At 52.4% G+C, this 27,296-nt stretch overlaps 1 protein-coding gene across 2 annotated transcripts in view; it reads left to right on the forward strand.

Annotated features, from left to right (window-relative positions):
* The first annotated feature begins 3,704 nt into the window (after positions 1–3,704).
* The window catches only part of RAB11FIP5 (RAB11 family interacting protein 5), a 52,138-nt gene continuing 28,546 nt past the window's right edge, over positions 3,705–27,296 (forward strand). Inside the window, exon 1 of one of the 2 annotated variants that reach the window (XM_081924762.1) lies at positions 3,705–4,359. In XM_081924762.1, the coding sequence (XP_081780888.1) occupies positions 3,974–4,359 (386 nt within the window). In that variant the 5' untranslated portion in view covers positions 3,705–3,973. Of the gene's footprint in view, positions 4,360–22,433; positions 22,481–27,296 lie in introns of those variants that run through there. The other variant, XM_081924763.1, reaches the window with a different exon arrangement.

Here is a 27,296-nt window from a genome sequence, read left to right on the forward strand (position 1 = left end):
GGGGCTGAGAGACTTCAGAGAAGTGTGACTGGCCCAAGGTCAGCAGCTGCATGTGGAGGAGCGGAGACACGAACCCCGTTCCCCAGATTATGAGTCCACTGCTCTTAACCACTACACCACACTGGCTCTTTGACCCTCGATGGTGAGCAGGCCCCAAAGCTCTTGTGGGTGGCTCAAAATGCCTCTTGTTCTCCTGAACCCGCTGGCTGTTTAGAGGAGGAAGAGACGGAGGCCGCAGACATCTGATCCCTGTGGCAGGTGCCCCTCAGCTGAGACAGGGGAGCTGGACGTGTCCTTGCCAGAGAGATGCAGCTGCTGCAGAGATGATCCTGTGTGGGATTTGCCCAAATTGCTTTCAGCTGGCCCGGGAGGGGGGGGCTTTCTGTGGGAGAGGCAGGGGGGGTTGTTGGCCCCAGGGCTTCGGAGCTTGGCAGGAGCATCCAGGGGCAAATGTATCCCTCCTCCCACCCAGCTGATCTACATTTGTCCTTTGCTGGAGCCAGACTCCTTGCAGCAAGACTCACGGCTCCAGAATTTGCACCAGCTGCAAGAAAGCGAAGTGTTTTGTGTGTGCGAGGGAGATCAGCTAAGCCAGGCAGGCATCACGAGACAGACCTGGGGTGGGTGGGTGAAAATGAGAGCTCACTTCTGGCCACGGGTTTCCTCAGATGCAGCATCGAGGATCCACAGTCCATCCTGGATTATGCCTTCCTTTGTCAGTGGCAGGCCAGTCCTGTCTAGGCGCTGGTCACCTCCAGGATAGATTGCTGCAATTGCTCGATTGGGGGCCTGCCCTTGGGGTCGGTCCAGAAGCGGCAGCCGTTGCAAAATGCAGCTGCTCATCTGCTCACTGGAGAAGGCCCATCTTACCCATAGAGGCTAGCGGTGCAGGGCGCCACGGTGCCAAGTCCTGGAGGGTGCCAGACGAGAGTCCGGGGAACACCGAACGAGCGCACTGAGTGAGCGAGGGACGCCCCCTCGTTCGCCAGGCACAGGCCTGCTTGCTGGGTGTGCTGCCTGCTGTGGCCACCATGGCACAAAGCGGCTGAGCGGAGCTGCCCTCCAGCCGCTGCCCACCTCCTCCAGTCCTAAAAAGGTCAAAAACTCTGGGAAAGGGGGGCACCAGAGGGATCTGTGCACCACGGCGCCCGATATGCTTAAGACGGCCCTGCACTGAGGCAAACTATTGCCAACAGGTCTCCCCACTGGGAAGAGTTGCCCGGGCTTCTAATGAGCTCCTAGGCTAAGTTCAAGGTGCCATTTTGGGTGAATAAAAGCCCAATGCAGCTCAGGACCAGGAGACCTGGAAGGCTGTCTCCCCGCTGCTCTGCCCAGTCAGTCCCTGCGCTCTGCAGGTGAGGAGGGTCTTCTGCAGGCACTGTCTTCTCAGGGGTCAGCTTTGCAGAATGCAGAAATTGGGCCTTTTTAAAATAATAATTTTAATTAATTTTCCATTAAAAGCATCCAAACAATAACAAATCAAATCATAATCCAATTCCAGAAAAACAGACAAAACAAAAACACACACACACAAAAAAGACCAAATTACAATCCAGTTACAATTAGTGTTGTGTCAGCTACCCTTTGGAAATAAAATAATAAAAATAATATTATTAATAATAGATGCACTGCATCTGAAAATTCAAGGCTGCCACATCAGTGGTTAATAGTCATAGAATCACAGGCCTGTACAGTTGGAAGGGATACCCAAGGCTCATCTATTCCAGCCCACTGCAACGCAGGGAATGAGTTTGCATTCTGTTTTTCTCTTGCAATGCTGATAAATAGGCAACATGTATTTGAACAGGAGTTGGCAGCCACACATCTCAGGAGGCAAGGAGTGAGCTGGTCTCTTAAAGGGGCTGCGGCAACAGTTGTAAGTCTGCCGCTGGCTCTGCAAATACGAAAAAGGGAGAAGGCCTGTATGGCACGGTGACACACCCAGGAATGCGTAGCCCCCGCTTGAGAAGTGCAACATGCATGTGTTTTCTGCGACCTGGCATTGGAGCTTGAGCCATTTCTCTGCTGCCATTAACAAGCTCACCCGAGGGAGCATTGCCCAATGGCTTCTGCCTTCCCACTGAAATATCCTCCTCTGGGCTGAACTCAGTTCACTGTCTCCAGACCCCTCTTGCTTCAGAGGGGCACTGTGCTATGCTATAAGCTGGGGAGTCACGTCACAGATCTACCATTAAAATATTTCCCCATAAGCAATTTCTCCAATACAGTCATACCTCATGTTACGCTCTTTCAGGTTATGTCCTGCGGCGACCGGGATGTACTGGAAAGGGTTACCGGTACTTCTGGGTTTTGCCACTTGTGCAGACACTCAAAATGATGTCACGTGCATGCGCAGAAGCGACGAATTGCAACCCACACGTGCGAAGACGCACCGCTGCATGTTGCGCTCTTTTCATGTTGCGAATGGGCCTCTGGAACGGATCCCGTTCGCAACCAGAGGTACCACTGTAAATCCCCCACCTTGGACCAGAACTAGCAGAGGAAATTTCAGCTTCAACTCACGAGACCCTGCATATAAGGGAGGGGCCAAATTTTTGCTGCTGTGGTGTGTGGCATGTAGTATTAGGGCTGGAATTGTTTTTTATTATCATTACTATTATTATATTTCCCAAGGCAACCCAAGGTGACTTACAACGAAAGGCAGGGAGGAACAGATATTGATAAGCTGGAAGGTGTGCAACAAGACGATCCAGGGCCTGGAAACCAAGCCTGATGAGGAACGGTTGAAGGAGCTGGGTATGTTGAGCCTGGAGGAGACGGAGAGCAGATACGAGAACCATCTTTAAAGGAGATGGCTCAGTCAGTAGAGCTCGAGACTCTTAATCTCAGGGTTGTGGTTTCAAGAACCATGTTGGGCAAAGGATTCCTGCCTTGCAGGGGGTTGGACTAGATGACCCTGGTGGTTCCCTTCCAACTCTGTGAATGCTTCTGTTATTCTGTTATAGCTGAAGAGCTGTTCAGAGGGAAGAGGGAGCCAACTTGTTTTCTGGTGCTCCTCCAGAGGGGAAGACGGGAACCAATGGAATCAAGTTACAAGAAATGGGAAGAACTTTCTGACTGCATGCGCCAGCCATTCAAAAGTCGAATGGGCTTCCTCGGGAGGTGGTGGCCTCTCCTTCCTTGGAGGCTTTTCTACAGGGGTTGGATAGCCATTTGTGAGAGATGGTTGTGCTGTGATTCCTGCACTTGAGGGGGTTGGTCTAGATGACCCTCAGGGATCCCTTCCAACCGTCCAGTTCTATGATACCATGATTAAAATACTCCCAGAAATAAATAAACGGGCTTCTCTGTGGCAGTCACTGGAAAGGGCTCCGGGGGCGGCCATCCCACAGAAAGTTGGGCATGTGCCCTGCCAAACCGAGCCTAGCCCAAGCTGCCATTCACCAGGCGAACCGAAGGAGCGCTCCGCAGTGCCAACGGGGCTGCCCGGGAGAGCTTGGCTGGGGATCGTGTCCCTCCTGCACCCCCCACCCCCTCCCAAGACAGGCCCTGGGACAACCCCGCCGGGATTGGGGAGGGGGGAAGAGCTGGCCGCCCGCCAGGGCCCCATCGGGGCGCAGAGCCCGGATTCTGCAAAGGCGCACCAGCGGCGCTCCGCGTTGCATTTCGCTTGGATCCTGCCCCGGGCTGCTGGAAGGTGGAGGGGGGCGGCGGAGAGCGAGAGCGAGAGGCGGTGCCAGCAGCCCCTCGCCTTGCAAGCGCCGCGTCTGCAGCTGCCGAGCTGTCCGCGCGTGCGACGGGGCGCGAGGAGGAGCCTGCGGAGGAAGGAGGGAAAGAGGGAGGGGAGAAGGAGGGAAGGAGAGAAAGAGGGAGGGAGGAAGGAGAGGAGGGAGGGAGGGCGCGTCTTGGCCAGGAGCGAGCTGAGGAGGCCGGCCGGGCGCCCGGACAGACGGAGGGACGCGGAGCCGCCGCCGCTGCAGAGGCCCGAGCTGGTGCGCCTTCTCCGGCGAGGATGAGCTGGGTGTCGTCGGCGGCGGAGGAGGCACCGTCCTCGCCGCCGCCGTCGTGGCTGCCCAGCCACGTCCAGGTGACGGTGGTGCAGGCGCGGGCTCTGCGCGCCAAGGGCGGCCCGTCGGGCGACGCCTTCGTGGCTCTGCAGCTGGGCGGCCAGAAGTACCGCACGCCGGTGGCGCCGCAGCGGAGCGGGCCGCGCTGGGCCGACGAGTGCGCGCTCCAGCTGCCGCCCACGCCCGGCCCCGACGACGCCGACGACGACCCGGCGCTCCTGCTGCAGATCACCGTCTGGCAGCGCGCGCTCGTCGGCACCGACCGCTTCCTCGGGCGCGCCGCCGTCCCGCTGCGCCAGCTGCTCCAGCGAGGCGGATCCCACCCGGACCAGTAAGTGGGGCTGGGATTGGGGCCGGGGGCTGGGATTGGGGGGGGGGGTAAGGCGACTTGGCGAGGGTGCCCCTGAGCCCGGGGACGGGGAATGGCTCACCAAGGACCAGGAGTGGGGCGGGGTGCTTTTTTGGGGGGCGGCAAGAGTGCCTCTGAGCCCGTGCAGAGCGTCCCCCCCGACGCCCTGGGGGTTTCCCCCTGTGGGTCTGCAGCACGCAAGCATGTGCAGAGCGCCGCGGGAGGCGAGGGCGAGGCAGGAGCGCCGCTCCGCAGCCGCCGTCGAGTTTTCCGTTCTGCAGAGCGCACTGCGGGGTTGCGCGCCGGGTGTGCAAATGGGGCGGAGAAAAGGGGGCGGCAGCTCCTGCAGTGGGTCGGGAAGGCCAGGTTGGAGGGGGGGGGCGCGTCGCATGGACGCCCCAGGTCTCCAAGGCCGAGCCGGGCGACGTCGACAGCAGCTGCCCCAGCGGGAGAGGCGTCCGCCCGGGTTGCTGCCTCTGCGCTTCCCGGCGGAGGAGAATTGCAGAGTCACTCTCTTTGCGTCCGGTTCCTGCAAGGATTGCTCCTTGCACCTCGCAGCCGCGAAGCCGCAGGGCCTGCTCTCTCCCCCCCCCCCCCAACCTGGGACCCTCCGGATGCAACTTTTGGACTGCAACTCCCATCAGCCCCTGCAAGCACATAAGGGGGGGGTGCAGTCTGCCATAGGGGTTCTCTGGGACGCACAAGGCGGCTTGGACCCAACCCAAATGCTGTTTTGGCTGAGACTCTCAGCACGCCTTAGCTTTGGGCGTCCAGTGTTGGAAGATTCCGGACAGAGAGAAGAAAGTCCTTCACGCAGTGCATAGTTGAACTGTGGAACTCCCTCCCACTGGAGGCAGGTGTGAAAAAGAAGATTAGACCATTAATGGAGGAGCAGAGGGCTTGCGAACACAACGAGCCACAGGTGTAGAACCTCCACAGTCAGAGGCAGTGCTGCCTCCAAAGACCAGTGGCTGGGATTTGCATGGCCAGAGTGCTTTTGGCCAGTCCCAGTTTCCTGGGGTGAGAAGGGCTTCCTGCAGCCTTTGAAAGGCTCATTTTGGGGAAGGAAGGCAGGCGGTGAGCGCGTCTCCCCCTGTCCTGGTGGGGCAAAGCTCAGCCTCCCCCTCCAGCCCCCTCTTCCTGCTGGGAGGCCTGGGGGACCTCCGGTTGATAGCTAAGCCAAGAGCAAGTGGGGTTCAGCCCTTAGGGGAGAATCCAGCTTTTCGGGGGGAAAGGGGGGGCATTGAGGCCTGAGCTTAGGGGGCTCAGCGTGTCAGCCAAGTGGGGCTCCTGGTGTGCCCCCCCCATGCCAGGAACCTTGCAAGGGATCTCCTGCGGGGGAGAGAATGGACTCTAGACTTTCTGTTGTGGCAACCATAACCTCGGTTTATGGTGCCATTTGGCTTCTATGTCTGATTTTCTAACCCTGGTTTTAATGCGTGGCAAACCGTTTGGAGATATTTTCCCCCTTTAAAATATAAAGCAGCAAAGAAATGAAATTAATAGCAACCCCAGCTGCAAATTTTGCACGGGGAAAAGTGCCTAGACATTCCGTTGTGGCCACAATGATAACCTACTTAAAAATAAATAAATTATTAACCAATTTCAACATAACAATTTGTCAATCCTCGTAATCAATTACATTATTTCCCCCCCTTTATTCCCCTCCCTCTTCCCCCTCAAAGACTTCCCTCGCCTCCCATCCCTGATTTTTTTACCTATCTTGTTTTCTGCATGTTATAAAATTGTAGATACCCTTGCTTTGTCAATCACATGTTCAACTAATAAATGTGTGAATGTTTATTCCAATGATAACCTGCGCTTAATGTGCCCTTGGCGATTAGCTCCTTTCCAACCCTGGTGTGGAAGAGCCCTTTGAGGTCGCCTGAGAAAGGGCCAGGGGGGTGCTGTCTGCGGGGCCCAGACAGGACCATCGGGAGCGACCTTCTCCTGAGTCAGGCCCCTGGACTCTGACTGGCAGCCGTGGCTCTCCAGGGTTTCAGGCAGGGTCTTCTCTGGAGATGCTGCCAGTGGGGATGGGAGAGGGTCCCTCTGCTTGCTGCCTGCTGCTCTCCCCCTGAGGCTGTGGCTCCTCCCCACTCTGGGGCAGCACCCATCACCAGCCTCTAGCCCCAATGGGAGGTGAAGGAGCTTCCTCTCACTTGCATGTCAGCGGTCCAATAATAATAATAATAATAATAATAATAATAATAAATACCTCGCCCATCTGACAGGGTTTCCCCAGCCACTCTGGGCGGCTCTCAACAGAATATTAAAAACAAGACAGAAGATCAAACATTTAAAACCTCCCTAAACTGGGCTGCCTTCAGATGTCTGCTAAAAGTCAGATACAGTGGTACCTCGGGTTAAGTACTTAATTCGTTCCGGAGGTCCGTTCTTAACCTGAAACTGTTCTTAACCTGAAGCACCACTTTAGCTAATGGGGCCTCTGGCTGCCGCTGCACCACTGGAGCACGATTTCTGTTCTCATCCTGAAGCAAAGTTCTTAACCCGAGGTAATATTTCTGGGTTAGCAGAGTCTATAACCTGAAGCATATGTAACCCGAGGTACCACTGTACTAAAAACACGCTAAAACATCAAACCTTAAAGACTGCCCTAAACAGGGCTGCCTTCAGATGTCCCCTAAAAGTCAGATAGCTGTTTATCTCTTTGACATCTGACGGGAGGGCGTTCCACAGGGAGGGTGCCACCACCGAGAAGGCCCTCTGTATTGGGAGCCCCTGTGTTTTGCAAGGGAGATCCATTCTGCTGCCTCTCCCACCTGAGGAGCCGCCTTGATCCGAAGGGGTGTTTGATGTGCAAAACGGATCGCGGGAGACAGGAGCAGGCGGCTCTGACATCCCATTGGGGAGCTTCTCAAAGACCCAGCGCAGCTCAAAGGAAGACGTTCTCGTGACCCAAATACTTTGTGCAGGTTTGCTTCACTCGCGCAGCTCTGCCCCAAGGCTGATAGAAATTCTACACAGCAATTTCATCTTAGAAAAAATAACGCTGAGTTCTGTGCCCGGTGCCAAATGTTGAAGCTGTTGAGAGGCACATGAGTCCCAACATAGTCTGGGACAGCCTTTCTCCACCTGTGGGTCCCCAGATGTTGAACTACAACTCCCATCACCCCTAGCTAGCAAGGCCAGAGCTCAGGGATGATGGGAGTTGTAGTCCAACAACAGCTGGGGACCCACAGGTGGAGAACCGCTGGTCTAGGAGATGCCTTTGGAGCTCAAGTAGCCAAAGGAAGTTGAGCCTGCTTTAGCCCTGCACACCTCACTGCAGGAACGTTGTCAATTTGGTTAGCAAACTGCAACGCACAACCTCTTCTGGTCTCTGTGTGTCCCTTGTGTCTTCATAATATCTTAAGGGTCAGGGGCTTCCAGGCTCCTCTTTCGTTTCCCCAAGAGACGTGGAAAGGCCTGTTGGTGAGACCCCTGTGGGAAGGTTTAGGAGTCTGCAAGGCCCACCCTGCATTCATCTGATTGGGGGCTCATTGGCACAGCCCCCAGCTTCGTTCCCCAGTGGTAGCATCTTCTCCAGGCAGGATGGGAACGTCCCCTGTCTGAAACCCCAGACAGCCTCTGCCAGTCAGTGTCTGGAGGCAGTTGGATGGCAGCTAACGGATTGAGGTTGAATCCTGACAAGACAGAAGTACTGTTTTGGGGGAACAGGGGGCGGGTGGGTGTGGAGGACTCCCTAGTCCTGAATGGGCTAACTGTGTCCCTGAAGGACCAGGTGTGCAACCTGGGGGTCATTTTGGACTCACAGCTGTCCATGGAGGCGCAGGTCAATTCTGTGTCCAGGGCGGCTGTCTACCAGCTCCATCTGGTACGCAGGATGAGACCCTCCCTGCCCGTGGACTGTCTGGCCAGAGTGGTGCATGCTCTGGTTATCTCCCGCTTGGACTACTGCAATGCGCTCTACGTGGGGCTACCTTTGAAGGTGACTCGGAAACTACAACTAATCCAGAATGCAGCAGCTAGACTGGGGACTGGGAGCGGCCGCCGAGACCACATAACACCGGTCTTGAAAGACCTACATTGGCTCCCAGTATGTTTCTGAGCACAATTCAAAGTGTTGGTGCTGACCTTTAAAGCCCTAAATGGCCTCAGTCCAGTATACCTGAAGGAGCGTCTCCACTCCCATCTGAAGAAGTGTGCATGCACACGAAAGCTCATACCAAGAACTAACTTAGTTGGTCTTTAAGGTGCTACTGGAAGGAATTTTTTTTGTTTTGACTATGGCAGACCAACACGGCTACCTATCTGTATCCACCCCCATCGTTCTGCCCGGACACTGAGGTCCAGCTCCGAGCGCCTTCTGGCAGTTCCCTCCCTGCGAGAAGCCAAGTTACAGGGAACCAGACAGAGGGCCTTCTTGGTAGTGGCACCCACCCTGTGGAACACCCTCCCACCAGATGTCAAAGAGAACAACAATTACCAGACTTTTAGAAGACATCTGAAGGCAGCCCTGTTTAGGGAAGCTTTTAATGCCTGATGCTTTATCGCATTGTTATTATTATTAATTCTGTTGGAAGCTAGGGAAACTCAGATGGGCGGGGTATAAATAATAAATTACTACTACTAGTACCACTACTAGGTGTGCCGGTGGCCTGACTCTGTATAAGACAGCTTTGTACGTTCAGAGTCAGTTGTGTTTCCTCTGCCACTGGGGGATCCCTGGTGCCTGTGAGAGTAGACTTGAGGGCTTCCTCTTGGGACCCTGAATGTCCATGTTGTTCGTTCCAGGACGAGTCCTGGAGCCCACCAGCCCCTCTCCGAGAGAGCTGCCCCCTTGTGCGTGCAGTGAACATACTGTCTGTGCTGTCTCCCTTCCCAGAGTTGGGGGGCCTCGCATTGATGGGCTAGCCATGGTCCTTTCCCTGAGCTCATGCAATTACTCTCTGGCCTGGGCTTCAGCTGGAGGAAGGGCTTAATCCTGGAAGCCATTGGTCAGTGGCCTGATCCAGCCCCCCCAAATCTCTCCTTCCTTGGAGGTTTCTAAGCAGAGGTTGGGTGGTCTTGCATGCTTTAGCGGAGTTTCCTGCATTGGGGGGTGGGGGCTGGACTGGATGACCTTTGGGGGTCCCTTCCAACTCTTAAAATTCTGTGTCCAGCAGTCAGCAACAAGCGTGCGTCAGAGCCAGTGCCCTGCTGAGCAAGCAGCCAGTTGATCTCTCTTCCCTGCCTTGCATCTGGAGGGAGAAACTTTCAAATTGTCTTTATTCCTTCAAAGGGCTTTAAACTCACTCCCTGCCTCCCCACCTCCAGCAGTTTTCTCATGGCAACTATTAATTGGAGGAATGCAGACAAAAACATACAGGCAAACGCCTTACTGGACAAGGCAAAACCCCGTAAGCACCAGCCAGTGACAGATTAAAAACACGAGCTTCTGTTTGTAATGTCATGCATATCCTGGCTTGGGCCTGGGCTTTTAGGGAGGGGAGTGTCTGCATTTGCAGGGTGGGGCTTGAGGAGCCTGGGTTGGGCAGAGGGGCCCTGCATAATGCAGCCCCCATGCCCTCACCCACAAGTTTGTAGAACTCCTGGCTGCTTTGTCAGCAGACTGGGGCGGAAATAGGCAAGGGTGTCCTTGCAGCCTTGCACCCCTGCTCCTCCATTCTCTCCTGACTCAACAAAAACAGCTTTCCTGTCGGGTTGGCCTTCCTGCAAACCAGCCAATGTTTCCATGCGACCAGATCATCTCCTTTGTCCTTTGCAAGCAGGTTTCCACCAGCGCATCTGCCTGGTTGGGTTCTGCGTTCTCTCGTGTCTTTTCCTGGCCTACGACCTGCTCCTTTCCTGCCGTGGTAGTGCAGGAGTTCGTCTTGGGTCCTGCTTGCTCCGCTGGGTGTCCTTGGCGTGGGCCCAATGCCCTCCCTGCACCCCCGGCGTGTGGCTGCCTAGCTGACGTGGGCCTGGTGCGCTGCCTCTGCCTCTTGCCCGCCTGCGCATGAAGAAGGGGCTGGTGGTGGGAGCAGCAGTGCCACTTGGGGAGTGCATCTCTGTCTGGGGCAAGGGAGCCCTTGACTTCAGTCACAGAAATGTGGGCTTACAGGGTTTGTGCCTGTGAGCTGCCTTGGGATGAAATCAATGGCTTTCAGCAGGTGGAAGCATTGCAGGGGGTTAGACTGGATGACCGCATGGGTTCCTCCCAGTTCTGCAATTCTCTGAACCTTGAGGCGTTTTTCTTGTACGGGGCTGTGGTTGGTCACAAGTTGTTGGCCTCCAGGTCCCATTAGCTCAGTAGCTGGAGGGCACCAGCAATGTATTGCTTTGGTTTTTAATTCTGCTTTTCGTCTGTTTAATTCGCCTTTTTGTCCCATAAAATGCAAAGGCCCCATAACATGGAATTTGAAACCTGTATACCGAAAACATCATATGCTGCAGAAAGTGCCCCCAACTCCTGCGTGTGGCCCCCACCCTCCTGCAGCAGCTGAAAAGTAAAAAAGCGAGTAAAAACGCTTTGAGCTGGTGTTGGAAGGTCAAGGGATGGCAGGATGGGGGCCTTGTTGTGGGAAGTGTTTCCGTTCAGCGACAGAGGAGAGAGGGCTCTTGTGCTCTGCTCCGGCTTGTGCTTTTCCCACAGAGGTACCCAGCTTCGAAATTCACCAGGCGCATTCTGCACCTGGCCATCGGCCACTTGTGGCCAAGCGAAGATGCCCAGGCGCCCGGCATCTCCACCACCTGGAGGTGCACACCTGGGGATCATTGGATTCTAACTGTGTCCACACACCAACACCCCGTCCTGTAGAATTCTGTCCATGATGTTTTATCTGTGCAATCAGAATGAACTTCAGGAACCAAAAAGTCATCATGGAAAATACGACTTTCCAGCCTTCTGGCCCCAAAATGGCAACTAGGCATTCTCCTTTGGCGACTGCCACCCTGGCTCAAGCTGCTGTTTAGCACCTGGCTGATACATATGAGGTTCTAATGCAGATATCTGGTTGGCCACTGTGGCAGCAGGATGCCGGCCCTGATTCCGCAGGTTCTTCTCTTGTGCGTATGCCATTCCTTGAGGGGGCTTCTGCTGTGACAAACGGCCCGAGCTTTGAGGCTGCATTGGGGCTGTGTGTGGGGTGATTGTGGAGGCTCAGCTGTGTTTGGCCAGGAGGCGGAGGCCTTGGCATTTGGGCAAAGCAGGCTGCTGGCTGGCTCCTTGGTGTCTCTTCCGGCTGTGCTGCTGCTGGGGGCTCCTGGGGGCCATGCCTGCTTGTGGGTCAGAATGAAGCTTCAGAGCCATGACGCTCCAGAGTCCTTCCGTTCTGCCCCTGCGGGGTGGATGAGCAGGGGAGATGTACAAGGCGGTGATAATGTTGCATGCCCGATGTGCTTTCAAGGTCTGCAGCTCCTGTCTGGCTCAGCATCTTCCGCAGGGATTGCTGGGCTGGCATTTTTGCAGTCAAAACCACAGGAAGCACTTGGTGTTGCCTTGAAGGCTAACAGATGGAGGGGGGTCCTGGCGCAGAGTTTTGTGCACTGAGCTGTTCCTGGAGACCCCCGGCTTCCCAGCCCACCGACCGATGAGCTAATGGTTGAGAAAGTGAATGGTTGAGAAAGTGGTGATCCATGGGAATCACTTCCAACTCTTTGACCCTGTAGTAGGTATTGTTGGGGCTGGGATATTGTTTAGGGGGTTCTGTTGGGGGGTGGTTGCTATTATTAATTTTTGTGCCTTTGTTTTATATCATGATTTATGTGGAAACCTTCAGTATGGTTATGTACTCTGCAATGTTGTATTTATTGTTTATGACTCCTTTTGTCATGTGGTTTTGTAAGTCTCCTGGAGCACGGCTTGGACTCTGGAAAGGCGGCCTACAAAAAGATGCTCATGTGTTTGTGTGTGGCCACAATCCATTCCACCAGATGACTCTGGTCTAGGGAAGCTTCTGCTGTGACCCATTCCCTGGTCCCTCAAGGCTCTGCCAGGGACTCAGCGTTTGGTGTGGCTGCGACTCTCCTGACTTCCTCAGTGGGCTAATGGATCCGGTCCAAATCTTTCCCCAGCCTGTGTGCCGGGAAAGTGGGACATGCACCTCCCAGCTCTCGCCAGCCATCGATTTTCCTTGGCACACATGCAATGCGGAATATTTTCTTGGCAGGATTTGCACCCGGGGGAATCCCTTGCACTTTAAGTCTCCTGACCGGCAAGGCTCCCGTGGAAAGTGGAGGGCGGTGGCTGCCTTAACCTGGGGGGGGCATGATGGCTGAAGTAGCCCCCTCCCCATGTGCTTGCTTTCTTGCAGTTCCTTGCCCCCCCCATGCGCGAGCATCATAAGCCAAGTATTGATGTGCCTTTGACTGCTGCAGTTGATGGCGAAGTCCACCAGATCTGCAGCTTGTTTGTGTCTGGGGGCTCCCAGGAGTCTTAGGGCAGAGGCTGGCTCTCTGGCCATTATCTTGCTAGGCTGGGATGCGCGCACATGTGCTCCTTGCAACCGACCTGTGGGGGCCACCGGATCTGAGTGTGCAGCCTTGCGGGCAACTGTAGAGACAGTGCAGGCCACTTGCAATCATTTGTGAGCAGAAAGAAACGGGCCGGCCGTTCTGGCCAGAGGCTGAGGGGCAACTTGTAAGCTGGAGTGGGAGCCCCCTGAGGTTGCTCTTTTAGGAGGGATGAGTTGCGTATAAGTAGAATAAAGTTAACCCCTTCCTATGGGCTGAAGAATGAATATTTAATATTTATGGTATCTGAAAAAGTGTGCATGCACACAAAAGCTTATACAGTGGTACCTCAGGTTACATACGCTTCAGGTTACAGACTCCGCTAACCCAGAAATAGTACCTCGGGTTAAGAACTTTGCTTCAGGATGAGAACAGAAATCGGGCTCCGGCAGCGCGGCGGCAGCAGGAGGCTGCATTAGCTAAAGTGGTGCTTCAGGTTACGAACAGCTTCAGGTTAAGAATGGACCTCCGGACCGAATTAAGTACTTAACCCAATCTACCACTGTACCCAGAACAAACGTAGTTGGTCTCCAAGGTGCTACTTGACAATTTTTTAATTTTAAAATTATGTGTTATTAAAGTCTTGCACCTTTCTCTTGATGTCATAATCCAACCTAAGTGACAGCAAAATGCTGCTAGCACTAAAGGAAAGCTGGAGGGTTGGGCAGAGGAGTAATAATGATTCCACCCTAAATTCCTTCTTAAAGGCCACTGACGCTTGAAGACGGGAGGGCATTCCACAGCTGGGTGCCACCGCCCTTCGTGCCCACCCATTGCCCTTCAGGCTGCTGCAGCTATGAGCCCAATTTCACTGGGTGTGGATAAGTGCGGAGATCAGTCAGGGATGCTTAATTTGATGGGTGATGTAAACACCTGCTGCATAATGTTATGCGCAGCTGAGCTGAACTGACTTGTTGCAACTTAACCAGGTTGTGCGTTCAGCCAAGACAGGACCGGCAGATGCGGTCTCTGCAGGTGTGCCAGGGACTCCCTTCATCCCAGGTAGCCTGGCTGGTGGATGGGGGTTTGAGGGGGGAAGCTTTAGTCCAGCAGCTTCCAGGGGGCACCACGTTGGTTGCCCCTGAGCTAAGATGCATTTTGTACCCCTCCTGAGTCATTGCTACTTGTCTGTGTTTTTAAAGACATGTATTTTATGGTTGTGTTATCTAATCGATAACGGGGCGAGCTCCTGTTTCTCTGTCCCAGCTCCTGCCTATGAAAGTACACCAGCGCAAGTAGATAAATAGGTACTGCTGTGGCGGGAAGGTAAATGGCGTTTCCGTGCGCTCTGCCACTCGTCATGGTGTCTCGTTGCGCCAGAAGCGGTTTAGTCCTGCTGTCCACATGACCCAGAAAACTGTCTGTGGACAAACGCTGGCTCCCTTGTCTTGAAGTGAGATGAGCGCCACACCCCATAGTTGCCTTTGACTGGACTTAACCGTCCAGGGGTCCTTTGCCTTTCTTTTACCTTGTTACCTAATACCTGAAACCTGAGCATTTCTTATGAAATGAGAAGGTGGGATTAAAAATTAACCAGAAATCATGCTTCCAGAAATCCTATTGAGTGCATCTGCTTGATGGGTCTGATCTGGCATTTTACCCCAAAAATGCATTGTCCATTTTTCTGTTTACACATCGTACGATTTCCATGATACAAAATCTTCTCTAGAGACTTCCCAACCTGGCACTCTGTGGCCTTCCAGATGCATCTGACTTTTGCTGCATATTTGTTAATTTTCTCCTTCCCTTCCTTGGGGCTCTGATCTTATCCTGGTGCTGCAGCAGGGAGCTTGCTTGCCTACAGAATGTGCTGGTGGAGCCACGGGGGGAATGTCCAGGACAGTTGAGTCTGGTCAACATGCAAGTTTCTTCTCTGCAAAACACCCAGAAATGAGCCGAACCCAGCTAGCACTGCCGGTGCATCACACCCTCTCCATTCAATTCAGTGAACCTGGATGTTTTCTCTCCCTCCCTGTCCATCTGTCCCCTCTCCCTCTGCTTCGGTCATTCATCAAAGGGGATTGTTCTGAGTGGCACTGCTGCCCCTCGCCTGGGAATGGAAATGTCATGCTTCCGAGTGATCCCTCTGCTGTGCGCTGCAGATAAGTCGGCCTGGTCTCTGGCCTTGGCTGCTGCTGGCGCTGGCGCTGGCCTGGCCGCCTCCTTGTTTTGACCCAGCGTGAAAGATCTGCAAACAGGCTGCCCGACAGGAGCTTGGCAGGCAGAGCCAGGGCTGTGTCTGCAGAGAGGACGGTTCTGGCTTTCCATCTCCTCCTCCTCCTAATGGGGCCGTTGGGCAGACTCATGCGCTTACTGTGTGCCGTTCCTGTTTCTCATTTTGCAAAGTGAGTCTGGCTGGCAGAGCTGGAGAGGCAGCCCAACTCGCTTATTCCCCTCGCGTGGCGAAGGGCTTTGTCTGAACTGTCAAGAAGATGGATTGGGTCTCTGCATTAGGGAGAGCTCCCTAAGAGCACTTTGGAGGCGGGAGAAGCGGCCTTTGCCGCCTCCTTGGGGGCTTCCGAAGGGCCAGGGCTTCTCATGAGCATCGGGGTCCCTTCAGAATCCGAGGGTCCAGGCACATCAAGACCCACCTGCACCTAGTCAGTGTGCTTTCCACTCCAGGGAGCCAGCAAATGAGGATGGGGAGCTAATAATAATAATAATAATAATAATAATAATAATAATAATAATAATAATTTGTTTTATTTATACTCCACCCTCCCCAGCCAAGACCGGGCTCAGGGCAGCTAACACCAATATAAAAACAATTGATTGAAATACAGATTAAAAAACAAGATTAAAATACAACATTAAAATGCAGCCTCATTTCAGCAGAAACTCAAAAACTTTTTTGGGGATGAAAACGTCAAGTCTTCACCAAGGCCAACTATCCAGACTGGTCCTACGTGGGCCAGAAAAAAGCCAGGGAAGTCCCCAAGTAGGAGTTCCATCACAGAAGGAGAAAGGAAAGGGGGAGAGGATCAAGTGGATTCCAAGCCAAAGGCCAGGCGGAACAACTCTGTCTTACAGGCCCTTTGGAAAGAAATCAGATCCTGCAGGGCCCTGGTCTCATGAGACAGAGTGTTCCACCAGGCTGGGGCCACCACTGAGAAGGCCCTGGCTCTGGCTGAGGCTAATCTGACTTCCTTAGGGCCCGGGACCTCTAGGGTGTTGCTATTTATGGACCTTAAGGTCCTCTGTGGGGCATATCGGGAGAGAATTAGAATTGGAGCTCCTAAGGGTTCCGAGGGTCATCTAGTCCAACCCTCCGCAATGCAGGAATGTGCAGGTCTATCTGGAGCTCTGGTGCTGACACAGCTGCCCCTCGGCTCAAGTTAACCCTTCAGCTCTTTTGCAAAAAACTGAATTAAAAGCTTCTCTTTTTTTAAGTTAAAATAAATGGAAAGTTTCCCCACCACAAGGGGAGGGGAGGGTTAACCCTTCAGCAAGGATGCCCACCCTAGCTGAGGCATCAGCTAAGGAAAATGCCCCCAGTTGGAAGATCTCAAGACCCTCCTGGCAGCAGCAATCCCAGGAGCCCTCCTGGGAGGGAAAGTGGCTCAAAGGCTTCCCTCCCTGGCCCCACGACCTCGCTCGATGGCTGTGGGTTTCGACAGCGCCAGGAAACCCCTCTCCCCGCAGAGTCGGAAAGGAGGTCTTGCAGCAGCCTCTGTCCCCGTGCAAAGATTGCACCACAGCCGCCCAGGCGGGGTGAGGAAGAGGGCGATTGCGTCACCCACAGGGTCCTCCTGCAGGGACCCCGGGAGGAAGGAAAGGGGGCAGGCAGGGGTCATGGAGGGTGCCCCCCGAGGCAGGGCTGAGGGGAGCAGCCAGACTCCCTGGCCCCAAACGCAGGGAGAGCCTGCCTTCCGTCTCCCCCAGAGGCAGGCGGGTTGAAATGGGAACATGGAGAGATGAGGAGCCCAGTGTTTGATGCAGCTGTTCAGCGCTGGGTCAACAGATCATGGGGACGAAAAGGAGTGAAGGCTGGGGGTCTTGGGGATAAGAGCATAAGGAATCAGAAACAAATGTTGAAAAGTACTTTTCCAAATGGGACGCGGGTGGCGCTGTGGGTTAAACCACAGAGCCTAGGGCTTGCCGATCAGAAGGTCGGCGGTTCGAATCCCTGTGACGGGGTGAGCTCCCGTTGCTCCGTCCCTGCTGCTGCCAGCCGAGCAGTTCGAAAGCCTGAAGTGCAAGTAGATCAATAGGTACCACTCCGGCGGGAAGGTAAACGGCATTTCTGTGCGCTGCTCTGGTTCGCCAGAAGCGGCTTAGTCATGCTGGCCACATGACCCGGAAAAAACTGCGGACAAACGCTGGCTCCCTCGGCCAGTAAAGCGAGATGAGCGCCGCAACCCCAGAGTCATCTGTGACTGGACCTAACGGTCAGGAGTCTCTTTACCTGTACCTTACTTTTCAAAAAAAACAACAGAGTCCTTTTTGCTGGGGAAATTCAGATGGAAATTCCCAGGTGTCAAAAAAAGGCTATTTATGTATGCCACTACTGTGGCCCGTATTTTGTAAGCCCCCAAATGGAAAACGAGAGAGGTCCCAGAATGGCAAGTTAAGCTGATGTAATATGCACAACTGGCAGACTTAACATATAGAATAAGAGAACAAGAGGAACATACGTTTAAAGAAGATTGGGAAATGTTTAATGAATACAAGGGTGGAAATTGTGTACACTTGAAAACGTGGGCAGCATTAAGATAAATTTGGCAGTGTAAATAAGTTTTGATGGATGCAATAATGGAACACTGAATGTTTTAGTTTATGTCAAATATGCAGGGATCTAAGGCATGCAAAATGAACCACGGAAGAAGGGAAGACATTGATATTTTAAGGTTGCTCAAATGAATATTCTAAAACGTAAAATAGAAAAGCTTAATTATACCAAAAAAGAACATAAGGAGAGTCTGCTGGATGAGACAAAGGCCCCATCGAGCGCAGGATCTTGTTATCCCAGTGGCCGACCAGATGCAAGCAGGATCCGAGCGCAAGAGCCACTCCTGCATTGCAGGGGGTTGGACTAGATGACCCTCGGTGTCCCTTCCAACTCTGCAATTCTCTGGTTTTAGGAACCCTCTCTTCCAGTGCTTCCCAGCAGCTGCCATTCAGAAGCATTTCTGCCTCCAACTGTGGTGCCCTCTGCGCATTAGTGCCCTCGGTGTGCAGACCAAGTGGGGAGGGACAGCCAAGAGGCTGGTGCCTGGATAAGGGGAGCCCCCCCCCCCCATTGTTCAGGAGTGAAACACCTGCTCTGCATGCAGAACGTCACTGGTTCCATCCCAGTAGCATCTGCAGACAGGGGTGAAAAGACACTGGAAGTCAGTGTGATCAAACCTGAGCAAGACAGACCCATTATCTGAAGCTGCAAAAAGCATCTCCCTCTGTTCCTAAATCCCAACTTTGGTACAGAGAATTACCGTATTTTTTGCTCCATAAGACACACTTTTTTCTTCCTCAAAAGTAAGGGGAAATGTCTGTGCGTCTTATAGAGCAAATGCGTGGTCCCACGGGCAAAAAGCAGATCGTGCTTCTTCTTTTTTTAGAAAGAGGGAAGGGGGTGTTGAAACAAAGCTGCTGAGCAGCTGATCGGCAAGTGATCAGGAGGGGAGATAAGGGACTCTAGCGATAAAGGAGGCTTCCTGGGAGGGGGGAGGTAAAAGCACATGGATCCTCAGGATTTTTGCACTGGGTCACCCCAAATTCACCATCAGATCACATAACATGTCCATGGCTACAGACTGCACAAAAATAACCACACACCCACTGTTGCGTGGGGGTGAAATGGTGCAAAAACGTGGTTACAAAGCACGGATCCAAATGGATCCTCAGGATTTTTGCATTGGGTCACCCCAAATTCACCATCAGATCACATGTCTGTGGCAACAGCATGAACCACAAAAATCAGACATTCACTGTTTCGTTCAGAATATTTTTTTCCTTGTTTTCCTCTAAAAACTAGGTGCTTCTTATGGGGTTCAGTTCTGTGGGTTCCACAAAACCCCCGTATATCCAAACCTTTGGAGCCCCACCCTGTGGCTCGTGGGTGAAGAGGGAGCACCCCCTTCTCTCCCCCTGGGCATGACAGTGACGCCTAGGAGGTGTAGTCGGGGCTGCTCCCTCCCCCACTCCCTTCTCATAGGCGGCAAGTTGTCGCTTGATGCTGCTGTCAGTTGGTGATGGCACAGACCTGCACCTGCTTCTCTGGGGAATCTGCAGCTGAGACGTTGGCATTGCGGGGGGCTGGACTAGATGACCCCTGGGGTCCACCCCACCTTTGAAATGCGATGATTCTCTTCTCTCAGTCGGTGACCTGCCTCCCCTCTATGGCACTGTGTAGATCTCAGTTTAAGAATCCTTGGATATTTTCCTCTGATCTTCTGGGATGTTGGCTTCCTTGAACACACAAAGGCAGGACAAAGGCCTGTGGTGCGGGGGGGGGGGGGAGATGACCTCCGCCTGCAGGGTCAACTTTTAGCAAGTCCCCTTTGGGTGGGGGGTCCTGAAGAGCAGCCCCTCTCTCTGCAGGGGCTTATAGGGACGCCGTTGTTTTCTCTGAATGCCAGGGAATTGCAAGTGCAGAGAAGTCTCTTGTGCTCATGTCTCGCTTGTGAGTTTCCCACCGTGGGCATCTGGTCCACTGTTGTCAGAACCAGATGCTGGACCAGACAACACACAAACACAACACAACACACACAACACACAAACACAAATATTCTCTCTCTCTCTCTCTCTCTCTCTCTCTCTCTCTCTCTCTCTCTCTCTGCAATTCTTCCAGGCCTCAGGTCTCCTCTTGGCCTTGTGTGTGTTTGTAACTTGAAGCCTGTGAAATAATCGGCTGCCAATGCTGAAGGGAGGCTTGGCATCCTCTGCAGGGCATTCCAGGCCCCCCAGGCCGGACTCTGCTTCTCCCCCCCCCTTCCTGGCATTTCCTTTGGGGGCTCAGGGCTGCCTGCCTTCTGACACCAGTGCAGCACCTTATTCCGCAGGTGCGTCCCAGTTCCCGCAGTGCCCCCCTCACTCCTCCTCTGGGGGTTCCTGTAAAGCACGACTTTCCCACGGCGCCTCTCCTCCCGTCATATTTGGTGCTAAGCTCCAAAGCCCAGGCATGTGAGCAGACAATGGGCGGCTGTTCAGGGCTTAAGGCACTTGTGTGTCGCCTCCGGCGGGACGGGGGGGGGAGGCGGGGAGGGCCCCCCGACTCAGAAGGGGGAAGCCCCTCGCCTGTGCTCAGATGATGTGTGTGTGGCTTGGAGGCTGTGAGCCCCTGGACGTTGCAGGAATGGCCTTAGGGGGAGGCAATGGGACCCTGTCTTCACCCAGGTGCGCCTGTGGGAGAAGAGTGCGCCTGTGTGTCTCTGTGTGAGTCTGTGTTCTTGCTGTGTGGGCTGCTGCTGCTGTTGCTGCTCCAGATGTGATTTCTGCTGATGGCAGGAGAAGGTTTGCAAACTGCAGGAAAGAGGCCGGCCTCTTGGAAGGAGGAGGAGGAGGGGGGCGCCAGGGGGCTGCGACTGCAGAGGGTCTTCCTCCTGTGAGGCTTGCAGCACTGGAAAAGGTACTATGATGCAGATACGGTGGAATTGTTTAAACATCAAACAGTTTTGGGAAACAATATATAATGAAATGAAAAAAAATGTTTAGATATTCATTTAGGAAAACATCAGAAGGTTTTTTATTGGGAATAGTACCAGGAAGTCTAAAGAAGACAAGACCTTATATTTATACGCAACTGTAGCCGCAAGGCTGTTGATTGCGAAAAATTGGAAAAGTGGTATTATACCCACAAAAACAGAGTGGCTTGCCAAATTATTGGAGTATTACAATATATCCAAAACAATGGGAGAAATCGGAAGGATCTCAGAAGATAGACAAGGACTGGAAGGTGTTTAAAGGATACTTGCAAAATCATATTGAGAAATCAGAACTCCTGTTAGAATAAACAAGTTCCGTTATAAGTACTGAAATACTAAATAAGATGGATAACAATGTGTAACAGAAAAAGAAGTAGAAAATTGGTTTAAAAGTGTGTGAAAGATAGTAATAGAAGTGGAAAGAAATGGATAACATGGATAACAATGGAGTAGATTGGAAGTCTAACACAAGGGTGGGGGGAGGGATGGGGGGGGAAGGAAATATGTGTGGGATTGAGTGCGGGTATGTATGAATATTTTTAAGGATTGTATGAAATGTATGTTTGTGTATTCCTAATATGTATAGTTACAGATAGGTAGCCGTGTTGGTCTGCCATAGTCAAAACAAAAAAAAAAATCCTTCCAGTAGCACCTTAAAGACCAACTAAGTTAGTTTTTGGTATGAGCTTTCGTGTGCATGTGTGTATCTGAAGAAGTGTGCATGAACACGAAAGCTCATACCAAGAACAAACTTAGTTGGTCTTTAAGGTGCTACTGGAAGGATTTTGTTTTGTTTTGCCTAATATGTATGTATTAATGTTGAATTATTTTAATAGTAAAATATTTGTGTTAAAAGAAAAAGGAGAGAGAGGCTCCATCCAGTCTTCTGCTGGGCTCTCCAAGAGCGAGTGGGAGTTTGCAGAAAGACTCCCTGGAATGCCCTGGAGGCCCTTCTGCTGCCTCCCTTCGCCCACCAGCAGCTGCCGGCTGGCTCTGCTGCAAGCGCCCCTCCCTTCCTGCCTCCCCCCCCCCCCCAGTTTTCTGCTTGGACTAAGTTCTGCGCACTGGCGCAAGGAGCCTGCGCACTTTGCTCTGAGGTCAGCAGTTGGTTTTTTTGCTGAGAGCAGCATATTTCGGCCAGGAGGGGCCCAGAGACTGGAGGGAGGGGGGTTCAGCACCCCCCCCCGTCTGCATTCAGAGCAGTCGGACAGAGCTGCCCCCTTCAGTTTCAAACTTCTCCCACTCTTTGAAGGCACAGGAGAAGACCTTTTTTTTTGAGGACCCAGGGCTTGTTTCCGAACTCTGGCTGTGTTCAGATGTCAGGCTAAACCACAGTTCATCGCAGGGGGTTGCTCAGTCCCGCAGGGGGTAAGAAGCAAAGGTCACCTGTGTCAAAGCCATAATTCAAGATTAACCAACTTTGTTGGACTGGTCATGTTGTGCGGATGCCTGATGATCGCCTTCCAAAAACCAACTACTCTATTCCGAACTTAAAAATGGAAAGCGTAATGCTGGTGGTCAACAAAAGAGGTTTAAAGACTCTCTCAAGGCAAATCTTAAAAAATGTAGTATAAACAACAATTGGGAAACGTTGGCCTATGAGCGCTCCAATTGGAGAACATAGTAGTAGTTGTAGTAGTAATAATAATAATAATAGTAATAATAGTAGTAATAAAATTTATTTATACCCTGTCCTGGGTCTGACTGGGGCAGAGGGCGGACTTGAGAGTCGGTTGCGGCATCACAAACCTGCCCGTCTTCCCCGGCTGCCCGGCCCTGTCCTGTCCTTTGCCCAGGCAGGGGGCCAAGACGTCCCAGGGACCCCCGGGCGAAATAGGAGCTCTGGGTGTTTATGCCAAGCAGAGAAGCGGGCGCAGGGAGGGGGCAGGGCTGCTCCTGGGGCAGAGGGAATCCGCAGAGGGACACCTGTTTCTGCCTCCCCCCAGAGCGCTGCAAACTGGGATCTGTTCCAGGATGGATTTGATTCAGATCAGTTTAAATCACAAGTCAGTAAGGCTTGATTTAAATCTTTTTTATTTTTTTTACAGAAGGACTCATTCTTTATTTAACTAAAACAATAACATTACAGCATATGTAGCCAAGTTTGTTAACTGATGTGGTTAAACAATTTTAAAAAAACTTAGACTGAGTTTTAGCACACATGAAAAACTGAAAACAAATCCTTATTTCCTGATGACTAGCCTTTGGACCATAATGTAACTTAAATAGAAAATTATCTTTGGAAAGATTTTTCCTCCAAAAGCATTTTATTTTAAAAATCCGATTTAAAATTAAAAAACAACAACAAACCATTGCTTTTTCCCCACCCTGGTCTGTTCCCAGCAGCCCAGTGACAGAAGCACCCATCCTGTCGGAGCCAAAGGGGAGGCAGCAGATGCTCTAAGTCAGGATATGGCTGTGGGGGGAGAGAACAGATAGAGACCCCCCCCACCCGACAGTTGTTGCCTCCAGGCCTGGAGGAGAACCTGTTCCAAGCACTGCAAAACCGCCCCCCCATCCCTCCCACCCCCTTTGGCTTTTGCAGGAAATGCAGCCAAACTGTCACATACGGAAAGCAATTCGTTTGCAGGGTTTTACTATTTATTTGCAGGGGTTTGGGGGGGTCGATTCCCTTTCAAGAGCGTGTTTGCCTTGTTGGGGCATCTGAGCTGGGCCAAAGTCCCTGGGGGCAGCAGGACAAGGATCTGTCCATTGCGGGGGGGCCGAAAGGTCCAGGGGGTGGCAGTTTTCTTAAACCATGGGTAGGCAAACTACGGCCCAGGGGCCGGATCCGGCCCAGTTGCCTTCTAAATCCGGCCCACGGACGGTCCGGGAATCAGCGTGTTTTTACATGAGTACAGTGGACGCTCGGGTTGCGAATGTGTTCCGTGCGGGATGCACGTACGCAACCTGTGTCAGTGCACGTGAGGGTTGCGATTCGGCGCTTCTGTGGATGCGCAACTGCTGAAACTTGGAAGTAACCCGTTCCGGTACTTCCGGGTTTCAGTGGTCCATCGCCTGAAAAAATGCAACCTGAAGCATCTGTGACCCGAGGTATGACTGTAGAATGCGTCCTTTTCTTTAAAATGTATCTCTGGGTTATTTGTGGGGCATAGGAATTCGTTCATTTTTTCCCTTTCAGAATACTGTCTGGCCCCCCACAAGGTCTGAGGGACAGTGGACCGGCCCCCTGCTGAAAAAGTTTGCTGCCCCCTGTCTTAAACAACTACTGTATTTTTTGCTGTATTAGACTCACTTTTCCCCTCCTAAAAAGTAAAGGGGAATGTGTGTGCATCTTACGGAGCGAATGCAGGCTGCACAGCTATCCCAGAAGCCAGAACAGCAAGAGGGATTGATGCTTTCGCTGCGCAGCGATCCCTCTTGCTGTTCTGGCTTCTGAGATTCAGAATATTTTTTTTCTTGTTTTCCTCCTCCAAAAACTAGGTGCGTCTTGTGGTCTGGTGCGTCTTATAGAGCGAAAAATACGGTAAATCAAATACCTGCCTAACTTTGTGTTCCTACTGCCGGTGCCTGGTGGGTGTGCTTGTTTTCTCGAGGGGACGGAACCTGGATCTAGTGTGAGTTTTGCACCTGGAAAGACCTGAGCTCTGTCTGTAATGAAAGAAAAAGAAAAAGGGAGGGGGGAAATCTGGTGTAGCTGCTCTTGGAGAGAGCTGTGTTTCTGCTGGTCAAGATACGCAGCCTGGCTGATCTAGACAACATGTTTGTTTTGGCGGTTCTGAGTCTCCACCCTCCTCTGGGTGGAAAGACTTTCCCTGACTCATCGGCTGCCCCTGTTCCTGGCAGGCCTTTCCATTGGGGAGGCTCCTCTGGGCAGCTGCTGCCCTGTTTTCCCTCTCCTGGATCCCTGCCCCCCCCCCCCAATCCTGGGCTGCCACAGATTTCTGCAATGGGGCTCCCTGTCCTTTGGGGAAAGCAAAAGCCGCCTGGAATATAAATATTGTTGTTGTTTAGTCGGTTAGTCCGCCTCTTTGTGACCCCCTGGACCAGAGCACGCCAGGCACTCCTGTCTTCCACTGCCTCCCTCATGCTGGTCTCTTTGAGAACACCGTCCCACCATCTCGTCCTCTGTCGTCCCCTTCTCCTTGTGCCCTCCATCTTTCCCAGCATCAGGGTCTTTTCCAGGGAGTCTTCTCTTCTCATGAGGGGGCCAAAGTCTTGGAGCCTCAGCTTCAGGATCTGTCCTTCCAGTGAGCACTCAGGGCTGATTTCCTTCCAAATGGATAGGTTTGATCTTCTTGCAGTCCATGGGACTCTCAAGAGTCTCCTCCAGCACCAGAATTCAAAAGCATCAATTCTTTGGCGATCAGCCTTCTTGATGGTCCAGCTCCCACTTCCATACACCACTACTGGGAAAACCATAGCAATATAACAATATAAATTTAATAAGTAATAAAAATATAAGAGGACACATGCAAGCGGGGAGGGGGCTATTGGGGGCTCCCAGCCACAATTTCTATGCTGTGTCTCCGCAATCGGAGGCAGCGATGCTTCTGAGGATCAGTTGCAGGTGGGAACTGCAGATGTCAGAGCTGCTCCTGGTCTTAGATATATGTTAAATGTTCATAAGTGTACCAACCAAGCACGTACAGCACAGGAAGACCAACCTGAAACCATTTTTGATTCCCAAACTGACCAAATGTTTTCTCTGCAAGGTCAAAGGAAAATGGAAAAGCCTCCCCGTTGTCTTTTCCTTCACAAATCCAGTCTTAAGGGCACATTTAAGATATGAATTAGGTGTGAGCCTGTGACCTGGCTCAGGAGCTAAGTATTTATCATTACAAAAGACTGGCCAGGCTCCCCAGGCAATCCTATCAAGTGACCATTAAACAGGTAACCTGGCAGACAGGAGATAAACAAAGCACTCAGATTTCTGCTGTAGACCACCTTTTCTGTGATGTAGGTATGATGTATCTGGGGGGTGGTCTTAGGTTACACCCCTTCTGTGATGTATGTATGTATGATGTATGGAGGGGTGGTCTTGAGCTCCAGGGCAGGAAATTTAAATGTCTATATAAGGGCGGACACACCTTTGTTCTGGGTCCTCCTCCTTTCCTGCGTGTGAGGGGAGAACCCTGTTGCAACAGATCAATAAAGATCAAGCTTACTAGCTGCTTTGCTTCTCAATATTCTCTGGTTGGCCTCTGTTATTCTCTCCTACCAACAGGGAACCTACGTAAGGACTCTATATGGGCTCTTGGATACCCCATAAGGGAAAAAAGGGCAGATTTTTGTTTACAACACTGGTGCCCAGGGAATTTCAAACACTTGCAGGGGTGGGAGGAGGAGAATGTAGAGCCTTGGGTCTCCCAACTCCCAGCCTTGGGTCTCCAGCTGCACTACAATTCCCATCATCCCTGTCCCCTTGTCCTGCTAGCTAGGGCTGATGGGAGTTGTAGTCCCACAACAGCTGGCGTCCCAAGTTTGGGGGAATCCTGCTGCAGAGGGTTTCAGAGAGCCCCCCGCAGGCAACCAAGCTGGGAGGGCGATGGGGCAAGCAACTGCCAGGACCTCTGGGGTCTTGCGAGGTTGGCGTGCGTGTGTGTCTTGGGCACCCAGGTTGGCACGGGTGTGTCCCAGCTGCACAGCCTGCCAGGGGAAGGGGACTTCCTGGAGCTGGTCCCAAACCTCTGTGGGCTTCAGTAGACGCCTGGCCAATTTGCACTCTGGGGGGACAAAACCGCCAGCCGTCCAACTCATGCTAAACTCGACAGGCTGCCAATGAGACAACAATGGTGTTTGTGGCAAGGAACAAAGAATTGATTTCTACAAATAATCAAACGCCTTCAGTCCTCCCAGATCAGTTGCCAACCAGTTGTGTAGTGCATCCTGCCTTTGAGCAAACCATGCAAGGGCTCACGCAGCAGCTGTGTCCCTCTTTCCCTCTACACCCCCCCAAAAAACCCCGCTTCCTGTGTTTTGGAGGTGCTGCTTCAGCATATTTTGTTCTGGGAATTTTGGGGCGAAAACTGCTCGCCTTGCGCCATGGGAGGAGGGAGAGGCTGCGTTGGGGCTGGTGGTGTTTTAGGGTTGTGAAGGACGTGGGGTCGTTGTCTCAGGCAAGACCCAGAGGAGAACCTGGGGGGGTGGGGGTCCTGGGGGGAGGATTTGGGAATGGGACACACGAGAGCAGGAAGGGAGGCTGCAATGCCATGAGCTGCTCTCCACTAAGTGACAGCAGTCCAGTAATTCAGCAGCGGAAGAAAAATGACAAAATAATTGCAATAGGGAAACTTTTTGCAATGGATTAAGATGTAACGCAGGAGAAAAGGTCTGAGTAAAAACACCGTGGGGAGGGGAGGAAGTCAGCTTATGAAATAATGTAATTGTTTGACTTGAGGGTTGTTTTGAAAATACTTGAAAATTTTAATGTTACACACACAGAGAGAGCAAGTTTTGTTTTGTTTTGTGCATGTCTTGCAGTTTTCGTTGCTTGGTTGTGTTTACCACATTGCTGATGCCTTGCATTTTTACAATCTTACCTTGCAAAAGAATACTGCTTCTAATATGCTTTTAATATTGAGCTTTAAATGGTTGTGACCTGCCCTGGGACCTTCGGGGAAAGGGTGGGTAAGAAATCAAGTTGTTATTTTTATTTGGGTTCCCAAATAGCCAGGTTGGGTTCCCAGGGTGGGGCTGAAGTCAGGTGGGGGCCGGAGTGTCTTTCTGCTTTTGGGGATGTGGCGCCGTGTGAAGATTTTGTTTGTTTGTTCATTTCATAAAATCAGTACCCTGCGTGATTGTAAAAAACAACAACCCAACAACCTCAGTTTGCCAAAATAGTAAAACAATAATTTTATC

Source organism: Podarcis melisellensis (assembly GCF_964234715.1).
Source record: "Podarcis melisellensis genome assembly, chromosome: 9".
NCBI lineage: Eukaryota > Metazoa > Chordata > Lepidosauria > Squamata > Lacertidae > Podarcis > Podarcis melisellensis.